The sequence below is a fragment of the Microchirus variegatus genome (genome assembly GCF_963457635.1).
Source record: "Microchirus variegatus genome assembly, chromosome: 6".
Classification (NCBI taxonomy): Eukaryota; Metazoa; Chordata; class Actinopteri; order Pleuronectiformes; family Soleidae; genus Microchirus; species Microchirus variegatus.
Window position 1 is genome coordinate 25,501,426 of NC_139807.1, and position 17,867 is coordinate 25,519,292.

Sequence of the window (17,867 nt, forward strand, 5' to 3'; positions counted from 1 at the left end):
GTGATATACGTGCTTTCATGTGAGAGTCTCCAAACACCACAAAAAGTCTGCAGATTTAGCGACAAAGTCGCCACGTTGACTGCTCCAGTTCGACTGTAGGCGTGCTAATTGAGGTTACTGGTAAACGGTGCCTGGACTCTGGTGCCACGGCACAAAAAAACAAAGCATTACTTTAGAAACTCGTTTTAACAATCGAAAGTCTCATAAACATGATGTCACGCGGGCCTTTTTCCGGTCAGTCGTCATGGTAACGCGTCATTGCATTAAGGTTGACGCCGGTAACGCCGTTAACGCCGGTTACGCCGTTAACATGCCCAGAACCAACACAACATTTCGATCTTCATATATACTGCTGAGGGGAAAAACTGTTGAATTTTTAGTTTCTCTGTGTGTCACCCAGCACTAGTTGTAAAAAAAAAAAAAAAAAAGCCTTTTGTCTCCGATCTTGTATTGGTGTGATTTATGCCTGCAGTGGATTCATGAGAGGAAGAACATTATTATTATTCTCCATCATTTTCCTTCCAAATCCCTGCAGGGACAAGCGCTCAGTGTGGCTGTCATGAGGACAGAATGGGCCGAGGCAACCTTCTTCAGCTTCGGTTCATTTCAGATGTGAAAGCAGAAATTATTTTTGCTCAGCCATGAAAAAAAAAAATAGATCACTCAGCCAAATTCATCTGAATATTGTGTCTGAGACATTTGGATTTATTTATTTTTCTCTGGGTTTATTTGGTCTTCTGCTCAGTCGAGGTGACTTACCGATATCAGTCACAGACAAACAAAGCAGTGATGGAGTGTATGAATAATGAGGCAAGATTCTCTGTCTTTTTCCAGTGATACTATGCATCGGAGAATATATTAACATTTCAAGCAATTGTTAAAATATGATTTGAAAACAAACAAAACTCTGAAAAGAACCAGAAGAAACAGACAGAATGGATGAATAACATTTGTCAAAGAAATGACAACCAAATGAACTAATAAGAACTTAACAAGGTGTAACAATGTTGCCATTTTCCCAAATAAAAATTCCACACTTTTTCAAAACAGAAAACCTGTTTTTACAGACTTTAAGATTTTGCATACCTACTTTCTATTCTAATAAAAGCGTGAATTAATGAATGACGGAATTTACTTCTACTACTACTACTCTACTTCTTACTTCTAACCTGTGTTGTAGAACCCGAAATACTTCCACACATCATTTTTCAAATGCTTTCCATGAAGTGCACGCAAGAAACTCAGTGAAGGCATTTCTAGTGGAAGCTTCTGTTGTGGATTTATATGTGAATGACATTATAAAAAAGTGGAAAACCATTTATTTCTTCAGACAGTTCCGTTAATTCAGCAGAGGGAACTTGTCGGTGAGGAGGAGGAACAGTTACTTCAGAAAAGGCAGAGACGTGTGGTAATGATAGATAGTGGAAACAGAGGAGAAGGCGCAGCAGATGTGATCGGTTGCACTGAGGAAGAAGATTACGTGTCCAGTGAAACAGGAGATATTGATTATAGGCAGCAGCTGAGGTGGTTTAGCAGACACTTTTATCCAAAGCAACTTACAAAAGAGGAATAAGTTACATAGAAGGAGCCTTTGTAAGAAACATAACAGGGTAACATAAGACTTGTAGGAGAGCATTTAAGTAGGTGGGAGCAGACCCATGGAGCACGTTGTAGGCTAGCATCAGTGATCTTAATTTGATGCAGGTGGCTAAGGGTAGCCAGTAGGGCTGCAACTAACGATTATTTTAATTATCAATTAATCGGTCGATTATTTTTTAGATTAAGCGATGAATCGGTTAAAAAAAAAGAAACATTTGTAATTGCCACATCTTTATTCAAAAACGGAACATTTCAAATTCACAGTGCAGACTAAAGTGTAAAAACAACTGGTTATTGAGCTATCAAAAGTAATATTAAATGATTAAAAAAAAATCAAAACTTACTAGAATTACACAAAAAAAACATACAATGTATGATATACATACATTTACAGGTTAAAGTAAACATGTATTTTTTTATACTAAATTAAGTATATTTAATATGTTGATTTTGACCCTGAGTCTGACAGCCTAAGCTGTAAGTGCTTATACACACACACACAAACACATCGATTCGTTGTTGCAGCCCTAGTAGCCAGTGGAGCTCAATATAAGTACCTTGTCTGGTGTCAGTGGGGGAACAAGGTCCAGATGGACAGTGACTCCAAGCATAGAACAAAAGAGGGAGCGTAAAACGCAAAGGAGTCAGAGCAACTGGAATCCTGATCATTGTAAACAAAATAAATAAATACAATACTTTCATTTTTACAATTTCTGTATTCTGAGAGCAAGAACCATCTTGACCAGCTGCCACACCGCATAATGACACAAGTGTGTTTGTATTTCAATAACATGTGGATGAACCTCAGCAGTCACCATTTTGCTTACAACAGCTTTTATACACATTTACAGTATGTGAGGGTCAGTTACATTGTTGTTAACCAGGACAGTGGACCGTAACAAAAATGCAAATACTGATAAGCAGTGAAGGGAAGCCTGTTTATTCTACAGTATCTGTGCATTGAAGTGTATTGAAGAGATAGAGATACCAGCATGTACTTGTTTTTTTTCCTCATAGATTAGGGTACACCATACATCCTCAATCTCTTAGGCTGATTGGATACACATATTGACTGATCTGACGGATATCTGAACTAACTACTGAAAATCAATTCGCAAATGGGGATTAAATGAATGATTAATCACTTTCATTCCTACTGGGCCATAAACTCTCCTATATAAAGATGGAGAACATGATTGCTCCCAGAAGTGAAGTCAAAGTAGAGGTTATAAACCAATTATTAAAATATCCTGATTTTAAATTGTACTTAAAAATACAAAATAAACACAAAAAAAGTATTCAATACACTAACCTGAGTAAATGTATTTTGTTACTTTCTACCTCTGAATACTGATGCTGAATAACCACCACAGAATGTTACATCAGGTGCTATGAAGTGATTATAAAATCTCTTCTAACTTTGTCAACCCTGCACAATGTTGCAGTTTCCTCAACTGTCTAAAACGTTACACAAATCACTTCCTGTGTCCAGTGTGACATAAGATCCATACACTGCTATAGTGAGAAACATGGAGACAGTCAGGTGGAGCTGAATTATCAGCATTGTGTCACAATAGTTCGAATACAGGGTTTTGATGGAGAAAATCAATGTCCATTAAGGTACCATGTATGGTTCCTTGCCCGTCTGTGGGAAAACAAAAATCCAAATCGAAAAAGACAACACAAATTAAGTGAAAGGAACGTTATTTTTGAACATTATAGAACATTTTAGCCCTGATGGACCGGTGGCCTCTCCAGGGGTAGGGTTGTACCCCGCCTATTGCCCTATGTCAGCTTAATAAGCACAGCACCCCCCCCCCCACAACCCTCCAGTGGTGGATAAAGTGGCAGCTAATGAATCATTGGAAATAATGTGTTTCACATCATTGAGCCTCAGTGCATTAAGACTCAGAGGGATCAGTGAGTGGTGGCAATCACAAAGTCGCTGGTAATAGCAGTACTCCTTGATAAATTCCTAACATAGACTGAGATTGAAGATGTCACAAGAGGAAAAAGACGGATGTGCGCACACAGAATCATCACTTTGGGAAATTCAGCACCTGTAGCCCACAGGCTGCCCGCCATCACTGTGTGGAATTATAATGACAACATCTGCTGCTCTTGTCAAAACTGTGCCCATGCAAACGCTCACAATGTGTTGTCCTCCATTACGTAAAGCACAGGCCACACAATTACCTGAGTTTACATAATGAAAAGGTCATGTTCAATTCCATCCTTGTACCTCTCACTCCTGCTGTCGCTGACGGTCTGTAATGGTGCCTCTGTGTGCAGAAAGACACACACATCATTGACTTTCTGCACACTCCAATGATTCTCGTCCATCGGGAAAGCAAAACAGATCAATACACAGGATTCAAGTGACTGACGTGATGCTCAGGAGTATCTGCACTGTGTGATACACATATTGATATGATGAGACTTCCAACCTTTACCTTTGCCTATATTTATTAGCTGGTTTGAATGTTCTGCTGTCTTCTCTGTAATACTCACCCGCCACTTTATTAGGTACACAGGGCACAATACAGAGGCAGCAGTGTGGCTGCTATTCAAGGCTCAACAAGCTGTGTATTTCAGAGATGTTCATTTTCGTAACTGTAACCTGTGGTTATTAGAGTCCCTGTTTCCTTTTTGTCATCTAGAATGAGCCAGAGTTTTCTCCTCTGACTCCAGGCATACACGAGGCATTTTTGAATTTTTGAGAACTGCTGGTCACTGGACTTTTTTCTGTAAACACTACAGAGGGTTGTATGTGAATGTAGATCAGCAGTTTCTTAAAAACCTCGTAACAAAGTTACAGGAGTACTTCACTGATTAGCATGTGGCTTTGTATTGCTAGAATAGCAGTATTATTATTATTTTTTTAAAAGTGGGCTTCCCTCTCTCAGTTTTCCCCTGATTTCTAAAAAATAGCATTTGTGCTCATACCCATTAATTACCCATTAATGGGTATTTCTACTACATAGATGACCTAGTTTTAATAGACATTTATCTTCTCAACGGTGAAATATCTCTTTAAATAACTTCATTATGATGCCCAGTTTAAACTTAATCATGCCAAAAATATTGAGTTGCTGCCCTGAAATTGGCTAATAATATCTGTATTAGCAAGCACTTTGACAGATGTTCTAATAAAGTGTCTTGTGAGTGAAAAATCAGTGTGTTCACATGACATCGGTGCATCAAAAACCTGACTTTTAAAATATAAAAAAGTTCATCAAACTGAAATGGTACTAAATCAAATATTGGTCATCAAAGTCAGACGAACAGATAATGTCTTATCGAGTCGTTAACTCTGACCATGGATATATAATATGAACTGGATAGAGCTCCGCCCCCTCTGCCTTGAAGACAATTTTTGCATGGTGGCCACTGTGGGTACTGCAACAAAAAATCCCATGGAGCCCAAAAAGCAATTTTCCCATTGACCGCAATAGTAAAAGAGACGCGTGTAAAAGTGTCCACAGGACACCTCGAGACATGGACACAGGCTTTTATAAATCTTTATATTCTATATTTTAAATTCATGGAGTTTCATGTTTGAAAAACATTCCTAAAGGCCATAAAAAGCCCAGACAAATCTTATTTCTCAGAGTGACGTCACAGCTGTGTACGAGCACAGCCAAGCGCGGTCATGTGGTGTCTCGGGAACAGCGCTGCTGTCAGTGAACCGTATGACATGAAAACTTTATGAGAAATGTGAACAAATTAAGACAATGAGGGGGTTTCGTTTACATTTTTAAAAATATTATGACAAAGCAGGTTTTAGTTGTTTATTCGGCGCTCATTAACATTTATTTTAAAACGTATTATCGATGTATTAATGAGCTGCTGTGTGGGTTCATTGAGGAGAGGAGACTGACATGCTGCACTTTATCACTGTGTTCAGTCCCGGACATCGTGACACTGATGACGGTGTGGACGGCGGAGCTCTGACCGACAAAAACAACATGATTCCCGTAAACACATATAAAGTAATAGTCACGGTCCTAACCCAAATAAACCATTATTGATCGTTTTAATCTTTAACTACGTCATTGTACTTTTCAGCTTCACTATATTCACTTCGCTGTCGTTGCATTTATTTACAAATCCATGGTTTAAAGCCGGAGTTAACATGACGCCGGTATTCATGAAATCCGCTAGCGCACGTCATTAGCGTACTCCCATCATGCCTTTTGCTGTTCATGTACGCGCCGAGCAAGTCGATAAAGCGGAGGGCTCGTTCACATAGCCGACAGAGATTATGGTAGTGACACTATTGCGCATGCTCTTTGGGCCCCATAACCAGTGTTGTTTTCGTCAACGATGACGATGACAAAATCTTTTCGCTGATGCCACTTTTTTTCATGACGATAACGAGACGGTGACGAGATAAACATTTCAGACTCTCAGACTCTTTGATGACGAAAACATGACGAGACTTGTGTGAGTTTTCCTTGACGAGACGAGAATGGACGAAAATGTCAGTGGGTGGTCTGTCAGACGTTTGAAACGCATGACATTTAGTTTTTTCGGCCAATCAGCTGACAAAGCACATGGCTAGTTAATATGCACGTACCCCGCTACTGCTTCTGCAGTGTGTGTGTGTGCGTGTGTGTGTGTGTTCACCGTTGAATGACGATGGATAAGGAATCCCACAGAGGGACTGAACTGCGGCTGAACTTCTTCTAACCCGACACTTGTGTAAGTGGACTCGTTAGCATTTTAAGCTTGCGATCTTTATGCTAACGTGTTAGCAAACAACAAACAGATGGATTATTTATCACAGTGTGTTGCAGTGTGTTGAACTTATAGGTCTGCTGCTATTTTCACAACTTATGTGCGACACTGCTCAACAACAATCTCCAATATTTATTGACCTAAATAAATTTGTTAAAAGACTATACTTCTTTTTTCGACTAAAACTAGACTAAAACCCTTTTGAGTTTTCCTCGACTAAAACTGGACTAAAACTATCACATATAGAAGTGACTAAAATGTGACTAAAACTAATAAGAATTTTCGTCCAAAAGACTAAGACTAAATCTTAGATGGTTGTCAAAAACAACACTGCCCATAACCCGGAAATAAATGCGGAAGTCAAAAACTTTTTTGGCATATGCGCTGGGTGAGCATCTTCATAGGAATGAACGGAAGCGAAGGGGCGTTGCTCTATCCAGTTCATATTATACATCCATGACTCTGACTTAAGCTGGCTTGAGCGCTTTGAGCATCTCCTGCAGCTCCATCCTCAACATCCTTTGTCCAAAATAATCACTGTCCCTTCTCCGCACGTGGCCAAACCATCTCAGCCTTACGTTATTTCCGAACTGTTCAACCTGAGCTGTGCCTCAAATATGCTCATTTCTAATCCTGTCCATCCTGGTCACTCCCAACGAAAATTTCAGCAACTTCAGCTCTGCAAAACCCAGCTCCGGCTCCTTGCCACCCATCAGCTTAAACCCGGAAATAAAGATTTGTTGGACTGATGTGGAGACTGATGTCAGTTCAAAGAATTTAATGGATGGATGGAAGGAAGACTCATTGGCATTTGACATGCTAACAACTAGCTTCAAGCTAAACCAGAAACTGGCAAATACCTAATACTAACAAGCTGAAAGGGGTTGTAATGCCACTTCAGTCAATAAACTAAATCCTCACTCTTGCTTGAAGGACCTATTGAACAGCTTAGTAACTGCACATGGAAGCGTATTAAAGGTAATTTCAATTAGATGCTGCTTATGTTTTTACATATGAGCAGTGTTGGGAAGATTACTTTGGAAATGTAGTTGGTTACAATTACAAGTTACCCTGTTGAAAATGTAATAGTAGTGTAACTATTTCAATTACTTTCTCAGAGTAATGTAACTAATTACATTTGATTACATTTTAATTACTTTTCTTATTTTGAATGAAATCTCTCAACTGTTAACCATTTTCACATTTTAAGACCTATAGTGTGATAAACCTTTCAGCAGTACTTAAAGGTACAATGTGTAGTATTTATGGGTTTATATAACCCAAAATCCACTTTTTTATACATATTATGTGCTCCTGCATTGTCTAGTCGCTGTATAATATTCTTTGTTTCATTTTCGTAGTGTTTCAAAAAGTCATGTAAAATAACATGACCGCGGACCGGGTTGCATAGCCACTGTTAGCAGCAAGACGCCATGTTTCTACCGGAGCCTGTAAGGACAAACGCGAGAGAACAAAACAAGCGTCTCTTTACTTGTAGCGGAAGTCCCGCCTCCTCTCTCTCCGCTTTGTCTTCTACGGCCGTGGTAGCTCGCCCTCTCCCTCGCCTCACGAACCTCATCTGCTGACACGGAGAAAGATGATGAGGACGACATTTGACCAGCTGCGGATACCGTAGCGCTCAGGGAAGGGAGGGGGTGAGCAGAGCAGCAGGTCTTTGTTGTAAATTTCAGCCTCTCCTCTAGATGGCACTATAAATTACTTATTTCCCCTTTAAGACTATATAAAAACAACATAATAAAAGACTCTTTTTTTAACCATATGTTATGAGTCTGACTTTAGGCCTGTACTGTGAAGGAGGCTCACTTCCTCACTAAATGGAGCGACAATGGGCTGATTTCAGCCAAGAGGAGCAGGTTGTTTTAATGGAGAGAGTATGAGCGATACAAAAAAGCCTGAAGCAACAGTGTTGCTGCAAATATGACAAGAGGCTGATTTTAATTTCTGACAGATCTACATTGAGCTGCTTTTAAATATGAACCTTTAGAGCAACAACAACTGTTATTTTAAACTGTGTTTTATATTGTTTTCATATATTTCACTGATCACAATTATAAAATGCCAGTGTGTGTTTTATTGAAAGCGAGGCTGGGTGTGCGTATGAAAATAGGTTACGGTGTTTTTTTAGGTGCTGTAGATACAAGCAAATCTCATGTTGTCTCTGTACAAAGACCTTTTTAAATGTGAGGAAACAGCGTAGACCTACTCAAGATATGTGTTTGGGCAACACATAACAGGCGAAACAATTAATTTATTCATGGCCACATTAAGTTAAATTATCTGTCCTGCTGCGAGCGCACAACTTCTTTCAGTGGTGACTGTATATAAAGGTAAATAGGCTATAGCCTAATAAATGACCTCCTGGCGCTGAGCAGCGTATCCCCTCAGCTGAACATCTGTAGGCGGACACGCTCACAGAGAAAGTAAACAGCAGCGGATCAGCGCGATCTCTCCGTACAAATGTAACTTAAGTTGTAATCATTGAAATTTCAAAAAGCAACTGTAATTTAATTACATATTTTCTCCCAGTAATGTAACTAATTACAATTACGTATATTTTGTAATTAAATTACGTAACGTCGTTACATGTAATTCGTTACTCCCCAACACTGCATATGAGCTATGGACATACAGACTATTTTCTATTGAAAAATATTGAAAAAAGTAGTATTTCCTCCCTTCCTCCAGTTTCCTGTCCCACTTTATGCATTATAAGTTCATCCTTAATGGCTTCTGGCTGTAAAGCTTAACGTTGTCTCCTCGCCCATATCTGTTTACAGCAAACAGAAACACAGACTCTGTTCAGTCAGTTAAAACCACAGGCTTTATTCCTCAGGTGTTCAATAAATGTATTTCTTTATAATCCCTAGGTTGTTCATGAGAAGGAAAATGTATTTTATCGAGGTCTCTGTGTATATGTTTCTCCCTTCCCCCTTGATTTATTGATGGCTTTGGAAGCTACGACTATTTCTTGGGCAGTGGACCAGTGAGGCCCAAAATGAGCAGTGACATCCAAAAAGAAGATTACTGTCAGTGGAATAGACTCTCAACAGCTATTAGTATGCACTAGACATTATTCCCCCTCGCTTTTTGGTCAACTAAATCTTCAAGCCTGTCAAGTTCTCAATGCAAAGTTTATTGTGTATCTGCCCAGTAGCATAAAACAAGATGTGATTTATTCTGTTGTTTTATATATACTGTAGCACATTATTTACAATTAAATGAGAAACAGCCTCTGAGCTCATCTTAGTCAACTAATGCTTTAATTTACTATCGGCCGGATTAAGCAGGGAATGTCTTAATCTTAATCTTCATTTTTGGAGTCAGTCCTGTTTGTGTGCCAAACAGAGGCATGAGCTGCCAAGGAACTTGACACAAAAACAGAAAAATAAGGATTAAGATGAAATGATGTAATTATTCAATGCCTTTTCAATGGTAAAATAACATTTTAATTTTAAGAGAAATGTCATAAAAAAACATGAATCATTACAGAATGACTTGAGTGTCTTTATTTTATAAGAACAGTTAGAACAAATATTTGACACTGAAATGCTTCTTTATTTTGATATGATGATATTATGTCAGACTTCACATTTTATTTACAGAGATGTTCATTTTAATTTCATAATGCCTTAAAGTTCGTCAAGCCAAATAATTTCATCTAGAGAAGTGAAGTAACACGAGGGCAATATGGATTAAAACGTTAAGTTTTGTGAGCGTTTTGAGTCTCATGAAAGTCTTTTATGAGAATATGAAGTGACTCAATGAGGAAATAACACTGTAACAGCTTAATTAAACTGATTCATGACATAAAAACACAAACATTGATCAGTTCATAGTGCACAGTTCATATCTTTCTAGGATGTAAAATCCTGGATGAATAGAAACTCCTTTAATCTCATTAAAAACAAGATTGAGATCCTTATCTCTGGAGACAAACCAACTGTTCTTCTCTGCATCTTTTCCCGTAATATCTGGTCAAAAAGGTCAGAGTGACCTTTGATAGGGCTTTTAAATTTGACATTCAACTTTTCACCAACCAGCTTAAATATCATAGGCCTCCTCCCCCACAAAAGATTCTTCTTTGAAAACCTTCTTTTTCTCCTTGGTTTTTATTTCAATTTGAGCGAGACTTGTTTGGTGCATTGTGCATCACTTCACCAGTGAGTGAAGTATTGTTTTTAGTGGCTCTGTCTGTCTGTCGGTTTGTTTCTGCTTCCACACTTGCACTTGCCAATATGACCATCAGAGGCCGCCAGGGGCTTGTTGCGTGAATAGGGTAAAGTCTGCTATCTCTGATTGCCTTGTTGATTTGGTTGTGTACAGCACTAGTTTTACACCCCTGGTATTCATAAATAACTCTTTTGTGCTTTTACATGATCATTTTGCCAGTTACACACACATTCACACAGCAACTGTATTTGGTCCTTTGTTTCCTGTTACACATCATTCACACAATGTCATCACAGCTACTTCAGGAGCATTTGTTAACCCATTGACGCCGGGAAAAACATTGCCGCATTTCTACCGTAGACGCCGGTAAAGCAGATATGTCAGTTTTCGGGGGGTATAAGGGTTCCTTGCTACATTTTATATTTTCTTACTGTTTTTTAATTGAAAATAGTTATTCACTTTAATTTTACATTTTTGTATCTAAATGAACTACATTTCACAGGAAAGCCACAGGTGTGAGCTCTCATATACTTTTTGAATTGTGTTCCTATATCTGCTACAGAGGCTGAGAAATCAGTCATTTAGTAGCCATTGAACCTCAGGTTTTAGAGGCATTTTTTCCAGGCGTTTCAGGCCTTAACGGGTTAAGAGTCTGTGTCTGGACTGAAGAAAAACATGGATCGAACTTTACCCACTGAACCTCGGCCATATTTACTAAGCCTATGTTGTGTTTCCTCACAGGGACCTGTACGACTTCTACCACTATTTCTACATGGTGACCAACGTCCTGTTCTACATCAGCTCGGCCATCAACCCCATCCTCTACAACTTGGTGTCGGCAACCTACCGTCAGATCTTCTTCGCCACGCTGCGCTACTTCTGCATGCCCTGCCAAAACACGCCCAGGAGGCGCCCCCACCCTCTGACCCGCCACTCCATCAGCATCTCCAGCAGCCACACCCTCTCCACCAATATCATCAAAGAGACGGCGTACTGATTGGGCTGCATTGACATACACTTTATCACACTTCAAGAAAAAACATCTGCTGCTGCTGCTTTGTGATTACTTGTCCGACTTCATCAAGGAAATCTGGGTGTCAGAGACAGGTTGCCATTAGTAATGTGATATTGAGGTGTCACACTGAGTCTGCTGTGATTTCATTTCTGATTGTATCATCCGTTGTTGTCTGCTGTGTCTTTACGGAGCATAAAAAGAATGTAAAATTAAAAAAAAAAAAAAAAATGAAGTCATGAAGGACATGAAGTCTCAAATGAAATGTTGATATATAAATGTTTTCTAAAAATGTGATTCTATATGTGCATGTTTTACTGGACTGATCATTCATACCTGCTTGATGTTGAACTGTACAGCAACAGACTTGGAAGACAACTCCTAAAATTAGTAAAAGGTCCACTTGAACATCACAACTCGGCTCATTTGAGTCATGGGTCATTGAAAGTGCTTGAATTTTGTGCAAGAAGTTGATATTTAGGTAAATGTCTCCCTAGTTTGTTACGATTCCACCTACTTCATTGCTTGATGTACATAGACCCGGCCTACACAGGACAAACTTGGAGTCATAATTAATAGCGGTGTTATGGACACTCCCCACTGTCTCCTTGAATTTGGGCGAATTCTGGAAAGTCCTTGAAAAGTCCTCAAATTTGATGTCAACAAAGATATGGGAACCCTGGCATGCACATCTGACCAAAAAAGGGCATTTTTGACGAATGTGGCCATTGCCAAGTAGGGATGTCACTTTAGTAGTTTAACATTTGGATGGAAAGTTGAAACACAAATGCTGCCATCTGATAACCGCCGCTTTTGGTAGGTTTTCCGACCATATAATATGACAGTGTCAGCTGCAGCAGCAACAGCATCTATAACATGCAACATGAGGGAGACTCCTCTCTCTGGAAATAGCCAGCAACTTCTTGCGTTTTAATTGTATTAAAACAAGGACAGTCTTAATGACAGAAAGCAGTCGTAGCTATGCTAGCCAACGAAAACAAACATACTAAACTGAGCAGAACAGCTCACTCTAACCCTGGATTTCCACTGGACGCGGAACGGCAGCGGCGCGGTCGCCGTTGCAAATCGCTTCCATTCTAATCAATGAGAGCATTTCCACCAGTCTCAGCAGCGTCCCAGAAGCGGCTCGCGGCGCCGCAGTGCTATCGATAGGAATCAGTTCTATTTTTTCCGTTGCCGCTGCTGCACCTTGTAAATTTCAACGAAGCAGTTCGCACCAGACAGGAAAAGCGACACAGAATCAAAGTAAAACATTTCCGCCCCCTTTCAAAATAAAACACAATACGCAGGTAATATCGCCTGTCACAACTTCACATCAACATTACGTCGTCACCGCTGCTGTCAGGTAAACAGTCAATTAATCAGAGCGTCTCTGAGAGTCATAATGTACGACGAGAGACTGATTGTTGAAGTGGAGAAACATAAAATCATTTATGACACCAGATCAACAGTTCTTCCACGGAGGAGAATGAAAGAAGCTGTGTTGTTGTTGTTTACTTTATACACACAGTCTATTGCTGGATCTCGCGAACTCGCGTCTGTTTCGATATTATTGCGCGATCTTCCGTGAATACCGCTGGCTCACAAGGCTCCGCGCCGCTGCAGTAACGCGCCCGGTGGCGATTGATGCTGGGCAGAGGACGAAGTAGAACCGCACCGCTGCCGTTCCGTTCCGTTTTTGGCCATTGTTCTTACCTTCTAATTGCAGGTTGATACCAAGTAACACATTTCTGTTACCATATATTTACTGGGTAAATAGATAAAAATTGGGGGCTGTAGCTACCTGCTTATTACCAGCTTATAACCCAATAATACACTAAAATTCACCATATAGAAACCAGGTAAATACCCAGTATTTTTGTTTACTCTTATTGGTCTGTATCCAGTAATGTCCAATAAACATTTAACAAGCTTAGTACCTCCTGGATTAAAACTATCAACTGTAATTCACTGCGGGCCGCCAGAAATGTTTCTGCGGGCCGCCATTGGCCCCCGGGTCGCACTTTGAGAACCAATGCAATAAAGCTATACGATCCTGTGGTAACACTACAAACCTGTACAAGCACTTAAAAGCTGTACACCCAAACGTAAATGCTGAGCTGCAAAGCAAACGGAGGGAGCTCCCCAAACCAGACCCCTGGCACAGAGACAGACGTCACAGACAGAGGCCTTTCAAAAACCACAACAATATCCAGGTAGCAAATTATAGAAGTGAAATTTCCAGCATTAATTAATGTTGTTTTTCACAGTGTAATTGGTGGTCAGAGACGTAATTTAGCAGAGAGATTAAACTATTATCACATATTCAGTCAGTTTAAATAAATCTTAATTGTTTTACTGGAACTCAAAAATATGAACTATTTTAAGGTTTCCAGCCTCCCTCCAATCTAAAGTATGAATATGGCAGAATATAATAACCCTTTTTTCTCTCTGTTGAAGGAAGATTAGTATTCCTTGGCTTCAATCGCTGTCCTGTGTTTGTTATTATCATAATCATAATCATTTAATTAATAGCAAAAGTACAAAGTCATTCAATGATCAGGTATTTTCAAGTAAAAAGTATTGGTATCAGTGTTGGTATTGGCAATACTTTGTATCGGATCGATACCAAAATTTGCAGTATCTCACAGTCCTTTGTGACAGTCCAGAGTAGCCTACAGCCAGATTAATGCTAGTCTGAAGACAATGAGGCTAAATACAGAATCAAATCATGATAACTTCAGTTATAAACGGTGACCATTTTTTTTGTATTTGAGAACATTGAAAATGTGTTTAAAATGCATTTCCATCAATCATTTTCATCATTTAAGTTAATCGACCTCTGCCCCACATTTTGTGATTATAATGTGTTATTTATCCAGGTTATATTTTGTATGCACTCAAATTTTGCAAACAAATATTGAGTGTAAGCACATGGCTGACGTCAGCTGCATTTTAAAGTATTACTTGTAAGTGTTTGTACCTGGCGGTGGCTGTGGCTGTGGTGACTGTGTTACACACACATGGGGGGGGAAAAACAACAACTTTTTAGATTTAAAAACAATATCTAAGTTTTATGTGTTTAAGCAAGTGTCTGTGCAGATTTGTGATTCTCTCTAAATGCTGTTCTATTCATGGACTGTAAATAAAAAAAGCAATGTTGTCCATAAGTGAAGCCAGTGCAGAAGTGGTTGAAATCTGTATTTCCTTTGAATTGCCACGAGAGGGCAACTCCACAAGTGGGTATATACGTCCATGAGAAAATAAGGTGAATTGCCATGTGATTTATAACATCAGTAAACATTTTCTTGAGGAGATTAGGGATTTGGGACGTCTGATGTATTTACACTTACTGTCATCCAGTTAATGTCTGGTTGCAGTGGATGTATCTGTGGATGAGTTCTCTCCCACTTTTCCAAACTGTTCCTTCTATAATTTTTATAATGTTCTAAGTAATAAACCCGAGGATTCAAACTGACAAAATGAATGATTTTGCCACTTGCTGGTGTTATTGTGGCTCCAGATATTTTCGTTTATTCATTTTCTTTATAATGTTCTGTTCCTTTCACTGTGTTATGACAGTGATGTTCTCCTCTAATGTACAATTTTGTCCAGCATTGTTTCCAGTTTATTCATATTGTGCTGCTGCACAGAAAGCTCACCAGAAATGCAGGAAGACAAATGTGCAGCACAGACTTTCAAAAGAGGAAATTAATCATTGTGTTTTTGTGTAATTGAATTTGTCATTTATGAATGAAAACTGTTTGATTTGTGTATGTTTGTGTATGTGTTTTGGCCTTTATTTTTTCTTGAATGATGTTGCACGTTGACACCCAGTAAGTGTTTGCTGTAAAATGATGTCACTAACATCTGGTGTCCTGTCTTAGTTGTGGAAAAAAGCAACTGGAAATCAAATCAAAATAATGTCATATTTTCCTCAAAGTTTTATGATCTTTTAAATGTTTATGTACATAATTTACTGCTTGGGTTCTCTTTGTCTCTGCTGACCAACAATTTTAATATTCTCTTATATCATATGCATTCACTTTAAGTCCCAACATTTGTAAAGTGTTTTGCCCATTTTTCCAGAATAGCTTTCAATATCTGGGAGTTATTTTCAATGTAATGTCTGTTAAACTAGTGTATTACCAATTCTATTTTCGAAAAACAATGCACTTGCACATGATCACCAGATTTAAATAGTGTATTAACACTTTTATTTTGAAAAACACTGCACTTGCACATGATCACCAGATTTTGCATGTTAAATTTGACATTTTAACAGTATAAAACATAACATGTCTCAATGTGCAAAAAAGGGTCAAAACATGGAAACTATGTACAAGCGCTTTTCACAACTCTCTCCTCTCTGATGACACAGACGCTGATTCGCCGGCTTTCTGAAACATCGTGAGTGAAGTTACTGTAATAAACACACGTTTGCCTTGACTTGCAACTTCTTAGCTTTCAGAATTTTTCAGATCGCACAAACCATTGTGTAATTTCGGTAATGCAAATTGCGATGTGCAAACGTGTCTTCTGTGATACTCTGTATTAAAGGATTAAGTATGTTTGTTAAAGCCAATATTCTTAAGACCCCCTAAATAATTTGAGTTTTTATTTTATTAATTTATTTATTTTTTACAAAAAAAGTGCCAACAACTATATAAAATGTCCATAATCTGAGTTTAAATAAATAATGATGTAACCTATAATTTTTCACTTAAATATGATCATAAATCTGTCCGTTTCCCTTCACTTCATAGTGTAAGACAGAGAGAGCCCCTTCAGTGTGTCGTTATCCAATCCATTCCACTTGTTCATATAGAGAACGCCCACATCACTGAAAATCACTCGTAACAGTTAGTTACCCCAGCTAACAGCTAACAGCTAACAGTAGAAAATCCCATGTAATTAATGAACCAAGTGCTCTGGTCTCTGTTTGAAAAATAAAAACCTAGCTTATTGTTTTGCGGTCAAAAGTTACATTCCAGCTCTAAAAGAACACTGCTACTTAGCTAGCTAGGTAGTCTGACTGAGTTGTGAAGGCCCTGGTTGTTTATAGAGTTAAAGGGACAATGTGTAGTATTTATGGGTTTATATAACCCAAAATCCACTTTTTTATACATATTATGTGCTCCTGCATTGTCTAGTCGCTGTATAATAGTTTTTGTTTAATTTTTGTAGTGTTTCAAAAAGTCATGTAAAATAACATGGTTGCGGGCCGCGGTTGCATAGTCACTGTTAGCAGCGAGACGCCATGTTTCTACGGGAGCCTGTAAGGACAAACGCGATAGAAGAAATCAAGCGTCTCTTTACTTGTAGCTGAAGTCCCGCCTCCACTCTCTCCGCTTCGTCTGCTACGGCCACGGTATCTCCCTCTCCCTCGCCTCACGAACCTCATCAGCTGACACGGAGAAAGACAACAAGGACGACATTTGACCGGCTGCGGATACCGTAGGGAAGGGAGGGGGTGAGCAGATTTTGTCAATTTCAGCCTCTCCTCTAGATGGCACTATAAACTACTTACTTCACCTTTAAGTGTGCAGTGCACTCTTTTTACCATTGACTAACTTCCGGGGCATCAGCTGTGTTTCTCAATTTACGCATGGATGCACACCGTGCATCAGGAGCTGAGCTCATTCAAGTATGATTATCATCAGTGGATAATCATAATAATACACTAATAATAATCACTATTGACCTGTAGGAGTCAGGGCAGAGGAGCACAGGGAGTGAGAGGAGAGAGACCTCCACGAGAAAGGTGAGTCTAAAGGATTTCACAGGATAGAGTCATTTGTGACGCAGACAGTCTTGGAATTTTATGGAACTCAATAGGAATATGAGATATGAAACATTTCAGTCAAGGTGCACCATGTAAGACTTAATTAACTTGAGCTTTCATTGAGTACAGTAATGATTAGAAAGTGGAGAAAGCCAAGATATTTATATAAAAGCCAAATTAGCCTGACCCAAATATAACAGTATCTTAAAGCAGAACTAGACCGGAAGTTCCTATTAACGCTGTTTTTTGGTGTGTATCTGCATCATTACCTTGTTTATGAAGCCCTGACTGTTCGAAACAAACAGTTCATCCACTGCTGAGAACGTTGTGTTTTATTGTAATCTCGGGGCTCAACGAGATCACTGAAAATCCCGTAATAGTTACGTAAGCAGCGGCTCTCCTGAACAACCGATCGTCCTGCTGCTGGCGGTAGTCCGGGCACATCCGGTTGCTTACATTGAACCGCAGAAGAAGAATAGCGTCCGTTGTGGAGGTGTTTCACGAGCAACACTGTCTTCTGACTCTGGGTCTGACGCCGGT

General features: G+C 39.2%; 1 protein-coding gene across 1 annotated transcript in view; it reads left to right on the forward strand.

Annotated features, from left to right (window-relative positions):
• The window catches only part of ntsr1 (neurotensin receptor 1 (high affinity)), a gene marked incomplete at both ends in the record, with an annotated part of 79,127 nt that extends 67,600 nt beyond the window's left edge, over positions 1-11,527 (forward strand). Inside the window, one exon of the mRNA XM_083890844.1 lies at positions 11,272-11,527. Coding sequence (XP_083746970.1) covers positions 11,272-11,527 — 256 coding nt within the window. The remainder of the gene's footprint in view (positions 1-11,271) is intronic.
• Between the last annotated feature and the right edge of the window lie 6,340 nt (positions 11,528-17,867).